The sequence below is a fragment of the Ranitomeya variabilis genome, chromosome 5 (genome assembly GCF_051348905.1).
Source record: "Ranitomeya variabilis isolate aRanVar5 chromosome 5, aRanVar5.hap1, whole genome shotgun sequence".
Classification (NCBI taxonomy): Eukaryota; Metazoa; Chordata; class Amphibia; order Anura; family Dendrobatidae; genus Ranitomeya; species Ranitomeya variabilis.
In genome coordinates this window covers 85,250,942-85,273,874 of record NC_135236.1, presented here as the reverse complement: position 1 = coordinate 85,273,874, position 22,933 = coordinate 85,250,942, and the positions used below count along the sequence as shown (strand labels likewise).

General features: G+C 42.1%; 1 protein-coding gene and 1 long non-coding RNA gene across 2 annotated transcripts in view; one reads left to right on the top strand and one right to left on the bottom strand.

Annotated features, from left to right (window-relative positions):
* Nucleotides 1-18,225, bottom strand: part of IDO2 (indoleamine 2,3-dioxygenase 2) — a 56,426-nt gene extending 38,201 nt beyond the window's left edge. Inside the window, exons 1-3 of the mRNA XM_077262813.1 lie at nucleotides 18,063-18,225; nucleotides 4,958-5,053; nucleotides 2,617-2,736 (exon numbers count right to left, since the gene is read on the bottom strand). Of these exons, the coding sequence (XP_077118928.1) occupies nucleotides 2,617-2,736; nucleotides 4,958-5,053; nucleotides 18,063-18,170 (324 nt within the window). The 5' untranslated portion in view covers nucleotides 18,171-18,225. The remainder of the gene's footprint in view (nucleotides 1-2,616; nucleotides 2,737-4,957; nucleotides 5,054-18,062) is intronic.
* LOC143774999 (uncharacterized) lies at nucleotides 6,272-22,933 on the top strand. The gene is made up of 3 exons (XR_013215575.1): nucleotides 6,272-6,463; nucleotides 18,158-18,297; nucleotides 22,346-22,933. It is a non-coding gene; the product is annotated as an uncharacterized LOC143774999 (long non-coding RNA).

The following is a 22,933-nucleotide window of genomic DNA, read 5'->3' as shown; positions in this document are numbered from 1 at the left end:
TCGTGACGCCACCTGTGGTTATAATAATTATAGGGGATAACTCAGGAGACTCTTTGCGTGGAACAAGACAACTACAGGACACAGTTTTATATGTGGTAAAGTCTATATTATCACACGGTGATTCAAACAGGTGCAGAGAGAAACTCAAGTCCACAACACTTGGTGTAAGTATTAAACGCAGCTTAGCAGTCTATAGGAAACTTCAGAGGAAAATGCAAACAAACAGAAAGTCTTTGAAGCACAGTTATTCTTGAGGATACTTGACACGAATAAATCCTTGTCTTAGTCCAAACACAGATAGATATGCTTATAAGGCAGTTCAAATCATATCTTAGCTCAACCAGGGAGGCCTGGTTAATAGTCTCAGGTTTTTGCAGAGCAGCAACAGCTTTCATGTCCAGCAAAATGCAGATGGAAGTAAACACGAGCAGCAGATGAAGGAGGATTACTGGAAACTGGTGTATGCAGCAGGAACTCAGAGCAGAGTAGCAGGATCACCACACAGGTTCACAGGAGCAGGTATATAGGCAGGGAGTAATCAGAGGTCAGGAGCTGGATGCAAGGCAGAATACTCTAGCACAGACTGAAGGCTGGGGTGGAGTTTTATAGCAGGAAGACACAGTGCACATGAGACCAAAGACGCCATCTTGGAAAGGGCAGTAATGCACAAAAGGTAAAAAATGTTCAGAGTCCTGACAGTGGTATTCGGTCAGGGTGACCAACGCTGCTTAAGGGGTCCACTGGGGTGATGTTATGGCAGCTAGATAGTATACCTTCCCACAGGTGAAGTATATCCCCAGGGCTTCCCAGTGTGTAGATCAGTGGTCCCCAACCTTTCTGACCTTGAGAGCCACATTCAGCTTAGAGAGGGTCGCGAGCCACATTCAGCTCTCACCCCCTTCAAAGTAGTGGCAACCAAAGCCCCCATTACAGGTATAATGATAACCAAAGCTTTTGCACAAAAATCACTCCAAAGCAGTAAACTGAGATCCATGGGTTCCCACAATACCCCCCATTCAGTATTCTCCCATCAAGGACTCCCAACACACTGTCACATCCAGCTTTGAGCATCTCCTCTAACAGGTAGTACCATCTTCTAGTGTACCATACCTAAAACACCTCTAAACCCCTAAGACCAGTATATGTGCATCCAGATCTGCTCTTCTGTGCAGGGCTACTCACAAAATTCACCATTTTGAGATGTGCCCTTCATACCTGTTTGCTAGACATGGAGCTAATTCATCAAGCTGGCAGACAGTCGCGAGCCACAATTCATGGGACCGCGAGCCACATGTGGCTTCTGAGCTACAGGTTGGGGACCCCTGGTGTAGATGGTAGAATGGTGAGAGGTGTAGTGAAGAACGAGGACACAGGTTTGCAGTCTCTTTACCTCGTTTACTGAAGTCTTCAGCAGCCACAGTCCAGGGCACCAGATCACAGGGCAGGTAGAGTCCGGCCGCTTTGGAGGCAAGTCCAGAGTCCCCTTGTCCAGGTTGAAATCAATAGCCTTCCCTTGCGCTGTAGTGGTGTAGTCCCTTACTGCATAAGCTTCAAATAAGGGCCTCACAGATGTGGTGTCTCTCTCTCTGTCCCCCGAAGTCGGATAGGACAAAACCCGTATGACTGGTGGCTTGAGGCAGTTTATAGGGACTCTAGCATACCACTGCCTCTGAGGGGTGCCACCGTGCCTCCTGGGTGTAGGTGCGGACAGGTAACATGCAATTAGCTGTCTTGCCGGTCTCTGAAGTAAGGCATAGAGGTCCTTACTACCTCGGTGTTCCGGCCACCGGTGTTCTGCGCCTCAGAAGGAGGCAGCCTGTTCGGGGCTGGTCCCCTTCTGGTATCCTCTCCTGTGCCTTGCTTTCCTTCACGCTCGCTGCAATACAATTCTGCCTTCAAAATGTCTCTTTCTGGGAGCTGCAGCTCTTAGGGCATGCACAGCTCCGTGGACCCTCTCCTCCGTCCTCTGACAGGAATTCTCTCCTGCCAGGAACAGCTTCCCTGAAGGACTGACTAACTTTCCCTACAGACTACCAGTTATATATATATATGGGGAGTCACCTAGTAAATAGAATCAAAAGCTCCCCCTGGTGGCCTGGAGTGTGAATGTGTTGCATGCTTGTGGTACCTGGATGCCGTTATCCTTCCTTGCCTCCGAACGTACCATGACTCTCCCCTGGAGGAAAGCAATACCACTGTGACGACCAGGACCCTGGGGCGCCACATATGTTTTCACGGCATCTGGAATGCTATAAGGACCCATACATCTGACGAACATGCAGGTGGGGGCCCAGGTCCAAATTTTGCATAGGGGCCTATTGGTCGCTAGTTACGCCACTGCTGCTAGATACCCCTGGCACTGCTTATCCAATTTAAAAAAAAAAATTGGTGGGATAATATGTAACGTCCAAAAGGCTTGTTTTACCCAGTACTAAAGAAAAGGACAACAGGACCAAACACACTGTGGCTGGCAATATGAGAGAACAAAGTCTGCCTGGAAATGAAATTCTCATCTGGGGCATGTATGGTACATTGACAGGACATACCATAAATGTCAGAAAGTTGCGCTTCAACAAAACTTTAATTTCCAAGCCATTAAATGGGAGATCTGCTCACCTTAACTCCCCCAGTCTCTCCGTTCTGCCATACATAGCCCATGACTATATGACTGAGGATCACTCGGGCCAAGCGGAAGTGTCTGTGCCCATTGAGGTGCTGTATGCCAAGTTCTGGCATCTAGAGAAAAAGACAAAAATGTTGGTTTGTATCACGTAAAGCTGCAATAACTGACTGGTACAACACAGAGCAACACAGAACATGGTAATCACCGAGCAGTGAAATGTGGACGGTCCTTATATCTCCATTATAGAGGAACAGTGAGAGTTTGTAATGTGCTGCTGCCCACTGGTGCTGAAACTTAGTACTGTACTTCTACATTTGGTCTATTTATTTGTGGATTCCGAAACTCTACGCTAAAAAACATTTTCAAGTCTATCTCCAATGTCTTTTGAAAGAGTTACTCCAAATATTGAAGATTATTGCCTTTCCAAAGGGTCTGCACTTGTGACAGTAACGACTATGCAACGCAACTGTGACTTCTTCAGGTGGTTATTGGGGTCTGAATGATGGACATTGGGGTAGCTTGGGATTATTGTCCATGTTGGAAGCTCCAATAATGACCTCAGTTTCCTCCCAGACGGCATCACGTTTTCTCGTAGAATTTCCCTATAGAAATGGCTTTTCAAGCCTTGGCCTGAAAAAGACCTACCTATATTTTAAGGTCGAAACGTTTCTTGTCTTCCCTGTTTTGGTGATGGTAGAATATAGGTGTTTTACAACCTCATTTGGATCTATACTGGTCAATAATTATAATTTTGCTGAGAATTTCCCACCGAGGGGTCGGACTTAGTGGAACCTTAGTGTTTCAGCTCTGTTCCTGGTTGTTTTAGGCCTTTCCCTGACGTCCTGGGGTGGGACTCAAAGGTTTTGTAAAAGGATTGACCTGCTGCCACCTTCGTGGTCCAGCATTCACCTCTGTGGATCCAGCACAAGCTACCTTAGTGGTTGCACCAGTGATTGGCTGCAGCAGTCACGTGACTTGAACTGCATGTCATCGCTGGAACATCCAAGGACTTGCTGTTCTAATCACCTGACCGCTGCAGCTAACCACAAGTCTCAATCCTTTCACAGAAGAGGAAAGGTGACATTATTGCTCATGTTTATAGTGCAGACCATTAGAACGACCTCCACTGGATCCAGAAGGGATGACAGCAGTAAGTATAGGTCAGATTATTATTTTTTTTTTTTATAAGTGATCATTGCTCAGGGTAAACATTTTTTTTTAAAGCCAGACAATCCCTTTAAATATCCCAAATTTTGAGTAGTAATTTTTGGTAAGTATGGAACAGATTTGTGGTTTTGTTGTACCAAGTCAAACTCTTTGAACTGTGTCTTCCAGTCTAGATTGCGTAGTGTTCGTTATATGCAAAAGTAGCAAAGGTTATTATGACTCACAACACATCATCCTGATCACGTGTCAAAGAAGGTTCTCTCACTAAAAGTCATCAAGAAAACCTTAACTCTGCAGAAGCCACTGACTGGTGTCAAGACGGGTGTCGAATAACACTTGTCTGTGCCATGATAGCAAAGTGCTGAATTATCCGAGTCAGGCAACCTTTGTTACATCCGTATGTGGAATTTATATAAACAGTCATGGCTGAATGCGCTTGCGCCCATAAAATAATTCCAGAAAATTAAGTATTTCTCCCAGAAAATTATTGCAATTCCACATGTTTTGTTATACACATGTTTATTTCCTTTGTGTGTACGGGAACAACACAAAAAAAAAAACAAAGAAAAAAAGGCAAATTGGACATAATTTCACAAACAATCCCTAAAAATGGTCCAGGCAAAATTGTTGGCTCAACTTAATATTTGGTTGCACCCCCTTTGGAATAATTAACTGCAATCAATCGCTTCCTATAACCATCAATAATCTTCTTGCACCTCTCAACTAGAATTTTTGACCACTCTTCATATGCAAACTGCTCCAGGTCTCTCTTATTTGATGGTCGCCTTCTCCCAACGGTAATTTTAAGATCTCTCCACAGGTGTTCAATGGGATCTAGATCTGGACTCATTGCTGGTCACTTCAGAACTGTCCAGTGCTTTGTTTCCATCCATTTCTGGGGGCTTCTTGAAGTATGTTTGGGGAAATTGTCCTGATTGAAGACCCATGACCTAGGACGCAAACCCAGCTGACACTGAACATACAAAATTGCAATAATTTTCTGAGAGAAATACTTAATTTTCTGGAACAATATCAATGGCGCCAACACTTTCGGCAATGACTGTAAAGTATATATGGGTGTTATATTTGTTCTTTGTTTCTTGTTTACATAGAATGATTGTTATTTGTTAATCATTAATCAACAAAATCTTGAAATACCACACTCACCTTGCTGACTTCATCCCGAAGTTTCTTTGTTTCTATCAGTTCAGCTAAATGTTCTGCTATGTCCGTCCAGGGCTTGTAGTAGTCAGAGAGTTTAACCTTTGTTTAAAAAAATGCAGAAATATACAATTAGAATAAATACTCTCCAGCCAATAGGAGTTTCTCAAATTTGGGGACCTGTGTTGACAGAAAAATAAAAAAAAATGTAGCTCTTGGAAGAGGAGAAAAAAATGAAAGCACAAAAATAAAAAAAAATCGCCTAGTCCTTAAAGGGAATCTGTCAGCAGGATTTCACACCCCAAACAGTTTATTTGCATGTGTAGCTCTTTCAAAGACAAGCCCAACAACACATTTACATGGCCAAGTTCATTCCCCCACTACTGAGAAATCAGAGTTTGAATTGATATGTAAATGAGGCTGAAGAGCTATTTATATATCTGAAGCCTCTGTCACTCCAGCTCTATTCCTCATCCAGCTGTTCAGTGTGAACATACTACTAAAGGTACCGTCACACTAGACGATATCGCTAGCGATCCGTGACGTTGCAGCGTCCTGGCTAGCGATATCGTTTAGTTTGACACGCAGCAGCGATCAGAATCCTGCTGTGATGTCGCTGGTCGTTGAAGAAAGTTCAGAACTTTATTTGGTCGTCAGACCGGCGTTTATCGTCAGGTTTGACACCAAAAGCAACGATATCAGCGATGTTTTACACTGGTAACCAGGGTAAACATCGGGTTGCTAAGCGCAGGGCCGCGCTTAGTAACCCGATGTTTACCCTGGTTACCAGCGTAAAAGTAAAAAAAACAAACAGTACATACTCACCTGCGCGTCCCCCGGCGTCCGCTTCCTGCACTGACTGAGCGCCGGGACCGGAAAGTGAAAATGAAAGCACAGCGGTGACGTCACCACTCTGCTGTTAGGGCCGGCGCTCAGTCAGTGCGGGAAGTGGACGCCGGGGGATGCGAAGGTGAGTATGTAGTGTTTTTTTTTTTTTTTACTTTTACGATGGTAACCAGGGTAAACAGTTTTTTTTTTACTTTTACGATGGTAACCAGGGTAAACATCGGGTTACTAAGCATGGCCCTGCGCTTAGCAACCCGATGTTTACCCTGGTTACCCGGGGACCTTGGCATCGTTGGTTGCTGGAGAGCGGTCTGTGTGACAGCTCTCCAGCGACCAAACAGCGACGCTGCAGCGATCGGCATCGTTGTCGCTATCGCTGCAGCGTCGCTTAGTGTGACGGTACCTTTAGTGTATGGTCACAGTGAAAGTAAATTAATTATCTTATATTGTAAGAGGGTTAGAACTTGTAGACCTGCACAGTTAACTCTCAGAACTTCAGGGCTGAAATTCCCTGCAGGCCCGGAATCTGTCTCAGGTTGGGTTCACACTCTAATTGACAGCTCTTTTTTCTGTTCTGTTGCAGGAACAGAAAAAAAAAGGAAAACAGAAATTCCTGCAAGAAACAGGGTCCATTTGGTTTCCATTTGGATGTTCGGAATTGTAACGGTAACAAAGAATCTAACATAATTTGTGAGAAATTATTTTTCAGACATAAACTCAGAAAATTGATGTTGAGTTAAGGGGTATTTCCTCCTCGAAAATCTTATCCCAATAAGTAGTAGGTGTAATAGGAATAATATTCACAAATATAGCTCCAATTAGAAATGTAGTATAGTTCTTTTGATAAGCTATGTCGCTTACCCCATGTGCAGGGCATTGCAGTAGCTTAGGTATCCATGGTTACAACCACTAGCAACTACCTTACTGTCACAATATGAGTGATCATAACCATGGATACCTAAGCTACTGCAATGCCCTGCATGTGGGGTAAGTGACATAGCAAATTAGAAGAACTATACTACATTTCTAATCATAGGTATTTGCCAATATTATTATCATACCTAAAGACAGAATCTGGCACTTAGCTTCGCTCTTCCCACTTGCCCTAGTGCGATGGCAAGTGGGGTGATAGTTGGAGGGGTTGATGTCACCTTTGTATTGTATTTGGCTTCTATGGACTGGGCGATGACAGTAATGGATAGGTGACTTACAGATGCCTCTCCATTATTAACTCGCGGGCTTGATGTCACCAGACAATACAAAGGTGACATCAACCCCACAAATATGAACCCCACTTGCCACTGCTACAGGGCAAGTGGGAAGAGCCGGGCAAAGGGCCAGATTTGCTCATCTATTAGATGTCCCTTTTCTTGGGCAGCTGCGGGCTGCTATTTTTAGGCTAGGGGGCCAATGGATATTGCCCCTCACCAGAGTGGGGAAAACCAGCTCCCAGCTATGTGCATTAGCTTGACCTGCCCCTGAAGACACCAATTGCGTCATGTGAATAGTGTCATGCGTCTTTGTGTCATGTGAAGTGTAAACTATGTCCTGGAGTTTTGAAATGTATTAACCCATTTCTGACCTCGGATGGGATAGTACGTCCGAGGTCAGCTCCCCTGCTTTGATGCAGGGCTCCGCGGTGAGCCCGCATCAAAGTCGGGACATGTCAGCTGTTTTGAACTAGTTAAATACTGCTGTCAAACGCAGACAGCGGCATTTAACCGGCACTTCCGGCCGGACGGCCGGAAATGAGCGCATTGCCGACCCCCGTCACATGATCGGAGGTCGGCGATGCTTCTGAATAGTAACCATAGAAGTCCTTGAGACCTCTATGGTTACTGATCCCCGGCAGCTGTGAGCGCCACCCTGTGGTCGGCGCTCGCAGCACACCTGCATTTCTGCTACATAGCAGCGAACATCAGATTTCTGCTATGTAGCAGAGCCGATCGTGCTGTGCCTGCTTCTAGCCTCCCATGGAGGCTATTGAAGCATGGCAAAAGTAAAAAAAAAGTGAAAAAAAAAAGTGAAAAAAATAAAAAAATATAAAAGTTTAAATCACCCCCCTTCCGCCCCATTCAAAATAAATCAATATAAAAATAATCAAACCTACACATATTAGGTACTGCCGCGTTCAGAATCGCTCGATCTATCAATAAAAAAAGCAATAACCTGATCGCTAAACGGCGTACCGAGAAAAAATTTCAAAACGCTAGAATTACGTTTTTTTTGGTCGCCGCGACATTGCATTAAAATGCAATAACAGGCGATCAAAAGAACGTATCTGCACCGAAATGGTATCATTAAAAACGCCAGCTCAGCACGCAAAAAATAAGCCCTCACCTGACCCCAGATCACGAAAAATGGAGACGCTACGAGTATCGGAAAACGGCGCAATTTTTTTTGTTTTTTTTTTTTTAGCAAAGTTTGGATTTTTTTTTCACCACTTAGATAAAAAATAACCTAGTCATGTTAGGTGTCTATGAACTTGTAATGACCTGGAGAATCATAATGGCAGATCAGTTTTAGCATTTAGTGAACCTAGCAAAAAAGCCAAACAAAAAACAAGTGTGGGACTGCACTTTTTTTGCAATTTCACCGCACTTGGAATTTTTTTCCTGTTTTCTAGTACACGACATGGTAAAACCAATGATGTCGTTCAAAAGTACAACTCGTCCCGCAAAAAATAAGCCCTCACATGGCCATATTGACGGAAAAATAAAAAAGTTATGGCTCTGGGAAGGAGGGGAGCGAAAAACGAACATGGAAAAACGGAAAATCCCAAGGTCATGAAGGGGTTAAGTATTCATGTGATATAAAGTGAATTGTCATGTAAAGGTGATATGCATAGTGTATACGTAATGTATAAAGTTGGTAATGTACAGCGCAGCATACGTATAAGGTAAGATAGAGTGTGATAGGCATTGTGAGGGAACTATGCTTAGTGAATACTTTTATATGATGCACAGTGTTTATAAAAGAGATCATTCCTACAACTGGCTGGGACAGAGTTTATTAGCTAGATCTATAAGGTCAAGTTCAAGGTGCAGTGGGCTGATAGTGTAAGCGAGTACATATTGTTCTGAGGGGTACAGGGCCTTACAAAAATTCACTGTGAAGATTCCTGCAACGTTAGGAGCTCAAGGCTCGAGACAATTGCTGTGGTACCTCAACCCCTTCCGTACAGATCAAGATGGACGTGGAACCGCATGTGGGAGAGGTAACGGATCTCGGGTGTACTGCGTTACTGGAATGGGAATTCCTGGGGCTGACATCATCAGTGAACGTAGGGAAACTCTAGGAAGAATAGATAGTACAGTACATTTCCAGCATGTCTACGGAAACAAGAAATGGAGAGTGTTGTGCCCCTTACTGCATGCTACAATCTGATGCACTTCAACTGTTGAGTAAACTTCAGTGTATTGAAACGTACTGGGTAAATAACAAATTGCCTAAGGCAAGTAACCCTAACTAAAGACCTAAAAGAATTATACTTTATTAAACCAATCAAAAAAAAAATTAAATCTTGCACTGGACAGTGTGGTATTGGGGACACCAATATATCAATGGTTAATTATAGATTGAACGCATGTCCTATAAGATACTCATTACCCCATTAATATATTCAATAGAAGGCATGTGGATTCAGGTTCGGCCGCTACCTATACCATATCAACCTACACTGCCTAGTGTTATCTGAAAAATTGCCCTAAGCCTCCCAGACATGTTTCGCCAGAGTAACTGGCATCATCAGGGGATTGAGGCTGTAAACGAACTGGGTGTCTACTGATTCATGTGCGGTGGCTCCTGAAGTTGAAGGCCTTGAGACAGATGAGGCCTACGGCCTACAAGAGAGTGTAACACATCCTACACGTGACAGCACATTGGGACTGGGACACGATTTTCCTGTAAAGTGCCAGGGCGACATGGAGCAGCAGCTTGCCCACGACTACCGCCCTCTGACACCTTATACTTGGAGGTAGCTCGCTCACAATTTTTCCAAAGAAAACTGCCATGAATAAAGAAAGGGATCTAACCATCCTCCAAGAGCAATTTCTCCTAGCCATCCTCAGCAATTTGATGGTGAACAATGGTTTTCCATGTTAGAGACCATGTCACAAGGCAGAGTGGTAACTAAGTGTCTCACTGGAGAATACTTTGAAATTTTGGGTCCATGGCCAAGAAACATCCCAGATCTAACACTAAGTACGAGTACTGATTAGGCAAGAATGGTCTGTCAGGATTTGGCCCACAAGCTGATATGCAGCTGCCATGGCGATGGTCAGGAAGCCTTGAAAAATATGGAACAATACGTAAATATTGAGTCTTTGCATAAAATTGATGTATTTGTCAATTAAAAATTTATGAATTTATGAAATGTTGATAATTGTGAAATGCTTTACAATTATCAATTATAAAGCAATTACTATATCAATTATCATGATTTGATAAATGCTGAAAACCATTGAAACATCTGACGAAAAGATCTAAAAATACTGACACAGCAAAATTTGTGTTAGTCTCAAAACTTTTGGCCCCAACTGTACACCACATAACCAGGTAGCATGTGCTTCTTTCTGCTTATGGCGGGAAGAGACGTCTTTTAACTCCTTTCCGACATTGGGCGTACATTTACGCCAATGTCTGTCTCCCTCCCTTTGATGTGGGCTCCGGTGGTGAGCCCACATCTTTCCCAAGACATGCCAGCTGTTTGGACAGCTGACATGTGCCTGCAATAGCCGCGGGTGGAATCGTAATCCACCCACAGGTATTAATCAGTTAAATGCCGCTGTCAAACTCTGACAGCAGCATTTAACAAGTGCTTACGGCAATTGTGCCGGAAATACACCCACCACGTGATCGCGGGTCACCGGTGTGTTGGCATGACAACCGGCTCATAGCAAGTGAGTAATTCTGCTATATAGAGGCGATCTGATCATTGCCTCTATGTAGCAGAGCCGATCGAGTTATGGCAGCTTCTAGTCTCCCATGGAGACTATTGAAGCATGCCAAAAGTTGAAGAAAAATGTTTTTAAAAATATAAAAAATATATACCGTAGATTAAATCACCCCCCTTTTGCCCCATTCAAAATAAAACAATGAAAAAAATCTAACATACACATATTTGGTATCGCTGCATTCACAATCACCCAATCTATCAATAAAAAAAGGATTAACCTGATTGCTTAACGGCGTAGAGAGAGAAAAAGTCAAAACGCCAGAATTACTTTTTTTGGTTGCCGTGACATTGCATTAAAATGCAATAACGGGCGATCAAAAGATCATATCTGCACCAAAATGGTATCATTAAAAACATCAGCTCGGTGCGCAAAAAATAAGCCCTCACCCAACCTGAGATCACGAAAAATGGAGATGCTACGGGTATCGGAAAATGGCGCAAATTGTTTCTTTTTTTTTAACAAAGTTTGGAATTTTTTTTCATCACCTACTTAAAAAAGAACCTAGGCGTTTCTGGTGTCTGTAAACTCGTAATGACCTGGAGAATCATAATGGCAGGTCAGTTTTATCATTTAGTGAACCTAGCAGAAAAAAAGGCCCAACAAAAAACAAGCGTGGGATTGCACTTTTTTTTGCAATTTCACCGCACTTGGAATTTTTTTCCCATTTTCTAGTACATGACAATGGTAAACCAATGGTGTTGTTCAAAAGTAAAACTTGTCCTGCAAAAAACAAGCCCTCACATGGCCACATTTACAGAAAAAATAAAGTTATGGCTCTGGGAAGAAGGGAAGCAAAAAAACGAAAACCCAAAACCGAAAAAAGCTTCGGCGTTAAGGGGTTAAATAAGGTCCATTAATGGTTTGAATATGCACAAGTCATGGTGCCTGAGGCCAAACCTTCCCAGGCTAATTCCAGGAGCTACCACCATGTTTGATATGAACATACAAAAAGGCACAGTGCTAAATAATAAATAATGCGTATAATGGCGTACAGTGAACAGCAATGAAAGGTAACACAGGAAGTTTTCTTCCTTGTGAAAGAGCGCATACAAGTTCAACAACAACCTCAGTAAACTTAGTGAGGTTCCCACTACCCCAGCACAGAAGCATAGTCTTTCTTCTGGACTGCTGTAGTAAGAGTTATTTTTAATGGTTTCAACACTCCAATTAATTAATACTAATTATTGATATGGTTTCAATCAGTTTTATATATATACACCATGTTCCAAATTATTATGCAAATTGGATTTAAGTGTCATAAAGATTTAATTGTTTTGTTTTTCAAATAAATTTGTGGATGGTATTGTGTCTCAGGGCTCAATGGATCACAGAAATCAATCTTAAACACATGTGATAATTAGCTTTCCAGGTGATTCTAATTAAAGGAAAACTACTTAAAAATGATGTTCTACATTATTAAGCAGGCCACAGGTTTCAAGCAATATGGAGAATAAAAAGGATCTCTCTGCTGCTGAAAAGCATCAAATAGTGCAATCCCTTGGACAAGGGATGAAAACATTAGATATTTCACAAAAACTTAAGTGCGATCATCATACTGTGAAGAGATTTGTGACTGAAACAGAGCACAGACAGAGTTCATGCAGATAAAGGCATAATGAGGAAGGTTTCTACAAGACAAATTCACTGGATTAAGAGAGCAGCTGCCAAAATACCATTATAAAGCAGAAAACAGATATTTAAAGCTGCTGGTGCCTCTGGAGTCCCTCGAACCTCAAGGTGTAGGATCATGCAAAGGCTTGCTGCGGTGCATAAACCTACTATTCGGCCACCCCTAAACAGTGTTCACAAGCAGAAACGGTTGCAGTGGGCCCAGACATACATCAAGACTAATTTTCAAACAGTCTTGTTTACTGATGAGCGTCGAGCAACCCTGGTCCAGATGGATGGTGTAGTGGATGGTTGGTGGATGGCCACCATATCCCAACAAGGCTGCAACGTCAGCAAGGAGGTGGAGGAGTCATGTTTGGGGCCGGAATCATGGAGAAACAGCTGGTGGGGACAACCCGTGCCTGAGAATCCCACCTGATGTTATCCTCCTTTTGCTTGTTACATTACATCAACCAAGAGGCAAAACTCTAAGGGTATGTGCACACATTGCCGTTTTGACGCTGCAGATCTGCAGCTGTTTTCCATGAGTTTACAGTACCATGTAAACCTATGGAAAACAAAATCCGCAGTGCACATGCTGCGGAAAATACCGCGCAGAAACGCTGAGTTGTTTATTACGCAGTATGTCAATTCTTTGTGCGGATTACGCCGCGGTTTAAACCTGCTCCATAATAGGAATCCGAAGGTGGAATCCGCAAAAAGAACGCAGTAAATCTGCAGGTAATCCGCAGTGCGGTTTACCTGCGGATTTAGAAAAACAGGTGCGGAAAAATCCGCAGACATCCCACCTAAGTATGCACATACCCTTAGAGCAAAACACACAAAAGCTGCCAATTATAATCTTAAAGACCAAGCCCAATTTTTTATATCTGACCAGTGTCATATCATGTGGTAATAACTCTGGAACGCTTCAATGGATCCCAGTGATTCTGAGATTGTTTTTTCAAGACATATTTCACTTTCTGTTAAAGGTAATTTAGGTAGATATGTTTTGCGTTTATTTGTGAAAATATCAGAATTTGGGCAAAAACTTAGAAAAATTCACAATTTTCAAACTTTCAATCTTTGTATTCTTAAACCAGTTAGTCATGCTGTACAAATTAATTAACAAACAACATTTCCCACATGTTTATGATTGATCCGCCCCATGCTTAATGGTTGCAGATGTTTTTTTCCTGAAATTCTGTCCCCTTTTTTCATCACACATACCTTTGCTCATTGTGGCTATAGAGTTCTATTTTATCTTCATCAGTCCACAAAACTTGTTTCCAAAATGCATCAGGCTTGTTTAGATGTTTATTTTACATACTTCTGATTCTGAATTTTATGGTGAGGATGCAGGAGAGGTTTTCTTTTGATGACTCTTCCATGAAGGCCATATTTGTGCAGGTGACTCTGAACGGTAGAACAACGTACCACAACTTCAGAGTCTGCTAAATCTTCCTCAAGGTCTTTTGCAGTCAAGCGGGGGTTCTGATTTGCCTCTCTAGCAATCCTACCAGTTGCTCTCACTGAAATTGTGCATGGTTTTCCAGGCCTTATCTTGACCTCCACTGTAATTTCTTAATTACATTTTGAACTGATGAAAGGGCAGCTTGAAAACGCTTTGCCAGATTCATATAGGCTTCTCCTGCTTGTGGCCTCCATCATTTTCATAGTGCTAGGCAGCTGCTTAGAAGAACCCATGGCTACTGTTTTTTGGCACAAGGTAAGAGGATGTTGGGTTTTTGTAAAGCTGGGAAATTTGCATCACCTGGCCTTTCCTAATGATAGTGAACAAGCCATAACCCTAACAGGCTAATTAAGGTCTGAAACCTTGGTCAAAGTTATCTGCACACATGAATCTCCAAGGGTGCCCAAACTTTTGCATCGACCCATTTTCCATTTTGCCAATTTTTAAAATAAAAAATTACAATATTTTTTTTTGCCTAAAATACAAACTAGACGTCATCTTTAACAATAGGCCTTTTAGAGATCATTTCATCTTCAACTTGCTTAACTATTCACAATAAAAGTAATTTTGAAAATGTTATTTTTGTATTTACTGCAAATTTGTCTGTTACACATGGATTAATAGGTGAAGCTGGACTCCACAATTTATTGAGCAAATTCCCTCTAGAGCAGTGATGCACCATATGTCTTCAGAAACTACTGTTAGGCCACATGTCGGGGCTGAGAAGAAAGGAGCGCTATTTGGCATTTGGAGGACAAATTTTGCTAGAATAGTTTGCGGACGACATTTGCGAACGGCAGAAAAAAAAAGTGACCCCATTGTAGAAATTGCATCTCTCAATTGATTCATCTACAGCTGCAAAGACAATTTTGTAACATCCATGCCAAGCTTTATTCTGAAGAATTGTAAATCTGCCAGTTTAGTGCCCCCATACATTGTGCCCCCATACAGTGTATGAGCCCCTATATACAGTATTATTTGTAGGGTCCCCATATATTGTGCTCAGCTTGTGATTCTGGCCACACACACCCTGTAAAATTTTAATTGGGCTCTCTCTGCTATAGAAATTTCAAACCTTCGCCGCTTACTGTGGTTTAGGCACAGTTGGGCTCAGAAGGAGGAGGGCATTTGGATTTTGGAGCTCAGATTTCACTGGATTTTATTTGTAGAGCCATGATGCTTTTCCTGAGTCCTGGATGACAACACAGTTGAAAGCAATGATAGAGGAGGGAGCATCAGATGATTTCTTTCCCATCATTCACTCTCTGAGTCTGATGTCTCAGTGCAGTGGGTGTGATTACGTCATTACAGTGCATCCACTGTACAGAGACGTTCAAAGGATCTGAAAACACAATGAAGAGACCGGAGCAGGGGACAATGGGCAGAGGTGAGTATGTTTCTATGTGGGGTCTATTATACTGTATGGAGCACTATGTGGGCCTAGTATACTATATGGAGCACTATGTGGGGCACATTATACTGTATGGAGCAATGTATGTGCCCATTATTATGTATGGACTACAATGTGGGGCCATTATACTGCATGGAGCACTATGTGGGGCCATTATTCTGTATGAAGCACTATGTGGGGCTAATATACTGTATGGAGCACCGTGTGGGGCAATTATACTGTATGGAGCACTGTGGGGCACATTATACCATATGGAGCACTATGCTGCCCATTATATCGAAGAGAGCACTATGTGGGGCGTATTATACTATATAGAGCACATTATACTGTACGGATCACTATGTGGGGTGCATTAAACTGTATGGAGCACTATTCTTGGTGCATTATATGGTATGGAGCACTACGTGTTGCCCATTATAATGTAAGGAGCACCATGTGGTGCCCATTAGTCTGTATGGAGCACCATGTAGGGCCCATTATACTGTATGGAGCACCTTGTGGGGACCATTATAGTGTATGGAGCACTATGTGGGGCCAATATACTGTACTGAGCACTATGTGGTTCTATTATACTGTATGGAAGGCAATGCAGGACCCAGTTATACTGTACGGAGGACTATCTTGGGCCAATTATACTGTGCGGAGCACTTTTTTGTGGCCATTATACTATATGAAGCACTGTGTGGGACCATTACACTGTATGGAGCACTATGTGGGGCCATTATATTGCATGGAACACAATTTAGGTGCCCATTCTACTGTATGGAGGTCTATGTGGGGCCATTATACTGTATTGAGCACTATTTGGGGTGCATTATACTGTATGGAGCACTTTATGTGGCCATTATACTGTATGAAGCACTGTGTGGGGCCATTAAACTATGGTGCACTATGTGGGGCCATTATATTGTATGGAACACAATGTAGGTGCCTGTTATACTGTATAGAGGACTATGTGGGGCCATTATACTCCATGGAGCACTATATGGGGTGCATTATACTGTATGGAGCACTTTTTGTGGCCATTATACTGTATGAAGCACTGTGTGGGGCCATTAAACTCTATGGCGCACTATGTGGGGCCATTATATTGTATGGAACACAATGTAGGTGCCTGTTATACTGTATAGAGGACTGTGGGGCCATTATACTCCATGGAGCACTATATGGGGTGCATTACACTGTATGGAGCACTATGTGGGCCATTATATTGTATGGAATGCAATGTGAGTGCCAGTTATACTGTATGAATGACTATGTGGGGCCATTATACTGTATGGAGCACTATGTTGGGCCATTATACTTTATGGAGGAGTATGTTAGGCCATTATACTGTATGGAGCACTTTTTGTGGCCATTATACTGTATGTGGCACTATATTGGGTGATTATGCTGTATTGAGGGCTATATGGTGCCCATTATTCTTTATCGAGCACAATGTGGTGCCTACTATACTATATGGAGCACCAGCCGGGCCCATTATCCTGTACTGAGCATCATGTGGGGCCATTATACTGTATGGAGCACTTTTTGTGGCATTTATACTGTAAGTAAGGCTGTGTGGGGATTACAGTTCGAGAACCATACTGTGATGAGGTCACCATTCTTTGTCAGGGGGATTGAGGGAGGGTGTACAGTAGGGTCATCATACCATATGTGTGGAGGGTACTGTGGAAGAATTCACTGTTTGGGGGCACTTTTGTTTGCATCATACTTTATCTGTAATGTTCAAGGTTTTTAATCCTTTATTATTACATAATTAAATTAGGCCATGTAGCTGTATGCTTTTTACTGCTCTTACATAACATATTATATTATTCCAATATTTTATTCTAAGATCTATTAATTAAAATGTACTTTTTTCGTGGGACAATCCCTTTAAGTTTGTTTCCATATGAAAAAGTTAATTGTTATATTTGATAAGGGAAAACTTCCTCAATTGTTGATTTTTTTTAAACAAATATCAAAGTTGGCCCACCACTTTGTCCAAGCTTTTAATTTTGGCTTCTGTGTGTTTGAGTTTGACATCCATGCTTTAGATTCTATCTTCTTGACAACACAGGAGGCATAAATACTAATCCAACCGGGGTCACATCTGCTCGGAGTCTGTCTGTTTCCTTTTCTTTAAAATTGGATTTCTAATACACACAAAAAATAGTAGTAGGCTTGCTAAGTTATGGAGGTAGAAAAAGGATATTGTTTACCCCACTGGGGTCAAAGACTAATGTGAGTGACCAGAGGAGCGACTGTAGATGCTACAGAAGTCCGGGTGCATAAGAGCAAAATCTCAGATGTTGTGCTTTCATAGCATAGCCCAATGGATGGAAAAAAAATCCAAAACACATACACAAGTCAATTTCCACACTATATTTTTCCAATTCAGAAATACATTCCAGACTTTTCTATATTTGTTGAAGATTTCTAATGTGTAATCAGTGACCTTCCACATTGAAAATTGCACTACAAATTGACAGAAATTATTTAAAAACGTTCCCAATATTAATTGCGCTTGTGTTTTTTTGCATTGTAAATTATTAATATTTTATACGATATATGAATTTACCCTAAGGTGACCCATAGATTTCTCCACCACATAAAAAAACCCACTAGAATTTTAAAAAAAAACAAAAAAAAAACACTCAGTAAATTGGGTCCAGTTAGATTCTGCAGTGGGACCAGGAGTGTAATCTGTGAACGGCGCTGCAGAATGTGTTATAATAAATAATAAGGTATGTAATGTGCTGCGAAATATGGTAGGGCTATATAAGCAATGCATAATAATAATAATAATAATAATAAGTGCTTTTAGCTCACCAGGGGGTCTTGTAGTATGAATCCATATTCCTCAGAGACATAACAGTCTTCCAGTTTTACCTCCATTTTCTTTTCTTGTGTCTTTACCCCTATAGTGCTCCTGCTCATTTGTGATCGTCGCACCCCCCACCCGTCCTTTTAACAGAGTGTCTGATGACTCTATGGGGCAGAGTCTGAAACCAGCAAATCCACCTGAGCTAAAAGGGACTCGGCAATGTGGAGTCTCTCCAGTTGGGTAAATATTAATTCAGGCAAATAACAAGGACATTTAGATTTAGGAAACTACAAAACAGAGAAAGGAGGATACAAGCTCATGATGATTTACCGAAGGAGGCCACTTTCACACCACATTTGAGTCTCCTTTCGTGACTACATTTGGGGCTTCCACCTTAAGTCCTGAAACCAGGATTCAGAAAAAACCCTGACAAAGCCAATGAGTACAACAAGGATAAGGACTACAAAGTCTGACACTCTGGACTTCTTTTGACCTCTTTGTCTGGCTTTTAAGTCTGATACAGTATCTAAGTAGATAGCATAAACAGTACATAAAAAAAATACTGTGTAACTACTGTACTGATATACAGATAGGAGTAAATGGTTCAGCATGACGAGCATATAGAAAGAATGCACCAAACAGTGAAAATATAAAACATTATATTTATTAATTCAAAGATTAAAATAGTACATACTAATAATAACTAGGGTGAGGACAGAGAATGGCCAGAACGTGGCACCGCAACAAAGCATGGTAAAGTAATATACATGTGTAATAAATTGCAAAACAATATAAGTAGTAAAATATAAATTAGGAAGTAAGTAAATGGCTGAGATAACCTGGGAGCTACCACACACTGGTGTCCTGAGGTAGTTATCACATATCAGCTGGTAAATAATGGCCTTGCAGAGGACATAAATGTATAAGCCGTAATAAATTACCTGAATATTGTGGTGCCACCACCCCAACGCGCGTTTTGGCTGGCGTGCCTTCTTCTAAGAGAGTGGTATTAAATAGTGACAAGGAGCCAATGAGAAGAGATGTCATAATGCTAATAGATATTATATTGCTAGGGATCAGAGCTTGAGTGATGGACATGCAGATGGTGGTGATTTTTTTTTCTATATTAGATTTGGGATGAAATCCTGACCCTCAGAGCCAGAACGTGACAATCAACAGGTTTTATAGCAGGAGGGAAACTGTACATAGCTGATAACCTGCTTTTGAAGTCAGGTATAGGGGACGATGTTTCCCATGCACTCATTGACTTGTGTGGCCGAGTGCGATCTGAATATCAGATCCAACTCGGGCATGTTGTGCGACTTTATCATCGGACAATCTTTATCCAAGGAAAAAAATCGGACATATGCACGGCCCCAAAGAATGACATGAGAAGAGTGCTGTCTATCAAAACGGCAGATAGAACTCATCCGATTATTACGGTCATCTGCCTGAGCCCATAGTTTTATAATAACCCCAGTTTTACTTATTTTCTGCTTAGTCTGGACGGTACAGACACTGGCAATGACGGTTACACAGACCGGCCCTGATCTTGCATGTTTTTTATATTCTCATTAACTTTTTTGTTGTGCAATTTGTCCGCCCGTCCTGGACTCTGATCGGTGCTGCCAAATATCCTGAAAACTATTCTTAACTATTCCATCTCGCTACTATCACAATGTGCCCTTTTTACTGAACTCTCCCCTTTCTGTTCAACTTTTATCAGCAGAGTTCATACAAATCACATATCCCTTTAAATATTTTTTCCTTACTCTAATTAGTGTCTTAAAGATAATCAGGTTAATGCTGCCCTATCTGATGGAAGTGTAAGGGTACCGTCACACAGTGAAATTTCCATCGCTGCGACGGCACGATTCATGACGTCGCAGCGTCGTATGAATATCGCTCCAGCGTCGTAGACTGCGGTCACACTTTGCAATCACGGCGCTGGAGCGATGCCGAAGTCCCCGGGTAACCAGGGTAAACATCGGGTTACTAAGCGCAGGGCCGCGCTTAGTAACCCGATGTTTACCCTGGTTACAAGCGTAAACGTAAAAAAAACCAAACAGTACATACTTACATTCCGGTGTCTGTCCCCCGGCGTTCTGCTTCTCTCCACTGTGTAAGCACCATAGCCGGAAAGCACAGCGGTGACGTCACCGCGTCACCGCTGTGCTCGCTTTCCGGCCGGCAGGCGCTCACACAGTGGAGAGAAGCTGAGACGCCGGAGGACAGACACCGGAATGTAAGTATGTACTGTTTGTTTTTTTTACGTTTACGCTTGTAACCAGGGTAAACATCGGGTTACTAAGCGCGGCCCTGCGCTTAGTTACCCGATGTTTACCCTGGTTACAAGCGAACACATCGCTGGATCGCTGTCACACACAACGATCCAGCGATGTCAGCGGGTGATCAAGCGACGAAAGAAAGTTCCAAACAATGTGCTACGACGTACGATTCTCAGCAGGGTCCCTGATCGCTGCTGCGTGTCAGACAGTGCGATATCGTAACGATAATGGAAATTTCACTGTGTGACGGTACCCTAAGGAAGTGATGGACACTCAGATTCCAGCACTGGGGCACTTAATGGGCTCGTTGAAGCAGATTCTTATGAAATCCCACTTTATCAGCTGCAGTGCTAAAGTCATGTTTGACCTTGTGACATTGCTGAGAATGGGATATTCAACCCTGCCCACCAACCACTAATTGACAGCTCTCTTCTAATCCACAGAATAGGAACCAAGCTGTCAATCAGTACGAGTCATTTTGGCACAGACCTGGACTAGAATAAGATAGGAGAAAAGTTCAGGCCAAAGGTCATGGACATTCACAATATCTTCTGTCAATCCTCGAGAAGGCCACACCAATGAGCTGCGGGCCGGAAGGCGCTCTTGTCTATAACCTCTCATGTTGGGAGATTTATTTGTCTGGTGCTTGTTTGTTTTTTGTGCCCTGGAAATAGAGAGAAACGCGTAGCTCCACAGTCTCATTGCCTTGCAGGAAACATTGCCATGTTAAGACGAAGCTTTTAGTTACACACTTGTAAAGGTACTGCATCAGGGGATCTATAGCTACTCTGATCATACTGGTGCCGACATCTATGACACACGACCTATAGGACAAAACACCTTGAAGTCTTCCAAATGAAAAGCATTATACGAAAAGGAAAAATGAATATAAGTTAGTCTTGACTTTATGTCTATTTCACTAAGAATGAGAATTTCCTTGGAGTTTCCATACTCCTCAATAAAGCCGAGCATACACATCTATGGGGGAGGCAGCAGAAAAAGCCCCTCGATCGGCCAAGGGCGGTTGACTTTATATTTACCGGTGATTTTTTATTTTTATTTTGAAGGAAATTCTAATTTCATTAGCCTATTATCCATGAAAAACAAGTGACCTTTAAACAAGCGTGAAACTTCCAGCTAGGGTGCACTAAAGACATACCAAAGTCTTATCTAAATCCTCTAATCATGTCAGCAAATACCCTTTAGAATGGCCAATGATGTGGTTTAATGGTAAACGTGAGCGAAAAATAAACAGACCTTTCAACCTCATAAAAAGTGTTATACTATAAAGCCCAACTCCTGGCGCTACCAGTTGACCATCTAATGTGTGTGGGAAGGATGTCGGGGAAATAAGGATCGGGCATCTGGAATTTTAACATTGAAACCTTTTGGTCCCATGAAAAATAAGTAACCGACAGAGGGGACTGTGACAGCACCATAATATACAGAATGTCACTTTGTGATGATACATTCCCTTTAACCCCTTAAAGGGAATCTTCCTGTAGGATCGACCCTGCTAAGCCATCTATATAGGCATGCAGGGCATGGAAAGTTGAATAAAGTAATAGCTTGATAGCTGCGATCTGATGTCGTATTCCAGAGAAATGCACTTTATTCTTAATATGGAATTGAGCAGTTAAGATCTTTGGGCCAGACATAGATCTCCACGAGACTCTGCCTCCACATCTTCTTGCAAATGAAATGGGAAGTTACCAGTGTGATATGTAATGGCTGACACTTTGTAATGTCTGATATCACTGCAGAGCTGTGTGTGATTATGAGAGCAGACTGTCAGTCATTACATGTCTCACACCGTTAACACCCCTTTTAATTAACAATCTCAGGAGGTAGCTCCTACTACAACTTAGACCTGCAAGAAGTAAAAAGATGAATATTGCCTTACGATAACTGCCCATAGGGTCTCACCTATGAAACAGGTGTTAAATTAAATGGTAAAAAAGTGACCTTGTACGTCTCCTGCTCCTTAATCCTAGACAGAGTCATGGGTGGGAGAAGTCGAAATGAAGGTCTGACCAGATGGAGAAGAAACAGCAGAAAATGACTAATCAGATGAGTCACCAGTGGTCACTGGATGTAAATATTAATCAGTATCTGCACATTATGACTTAGAGTGATAATGTTATTTGTAAAATCCCTTAGGCTGTATTCTAACATTCAGTGTGAAATGTCCATGTGCGGACAGATTTTTTTTTTTTTTTAATGGGACGGCACACAGACTCGTATGATGATATGAAACTCTTCACACATCCGTAAAAATCACGGCTCTGAGAATGAGATCCATGAGGGTCAGAGAACGTTCTGTTCTGATCCAATTTTGAGGATCAGAATAGGACATGCTCAATGCGTCTGTAAAAGCAGGTAGCACACCGACACTGCACACGGATACAGGAATGCAACCTTATTAAGAATAGCATGGTCCCTTAGTATGTAGTGTTCTCACTTATTATGTACAGCACGGTCCCTTAGTATATAGTGTACTCACTTATGCATAGAATGGTCCCTTAGTGTTTAGTGTACTCACTATTCTACACAGCACGGTCCCTTAGTATTTAGTGTACTCACTTATA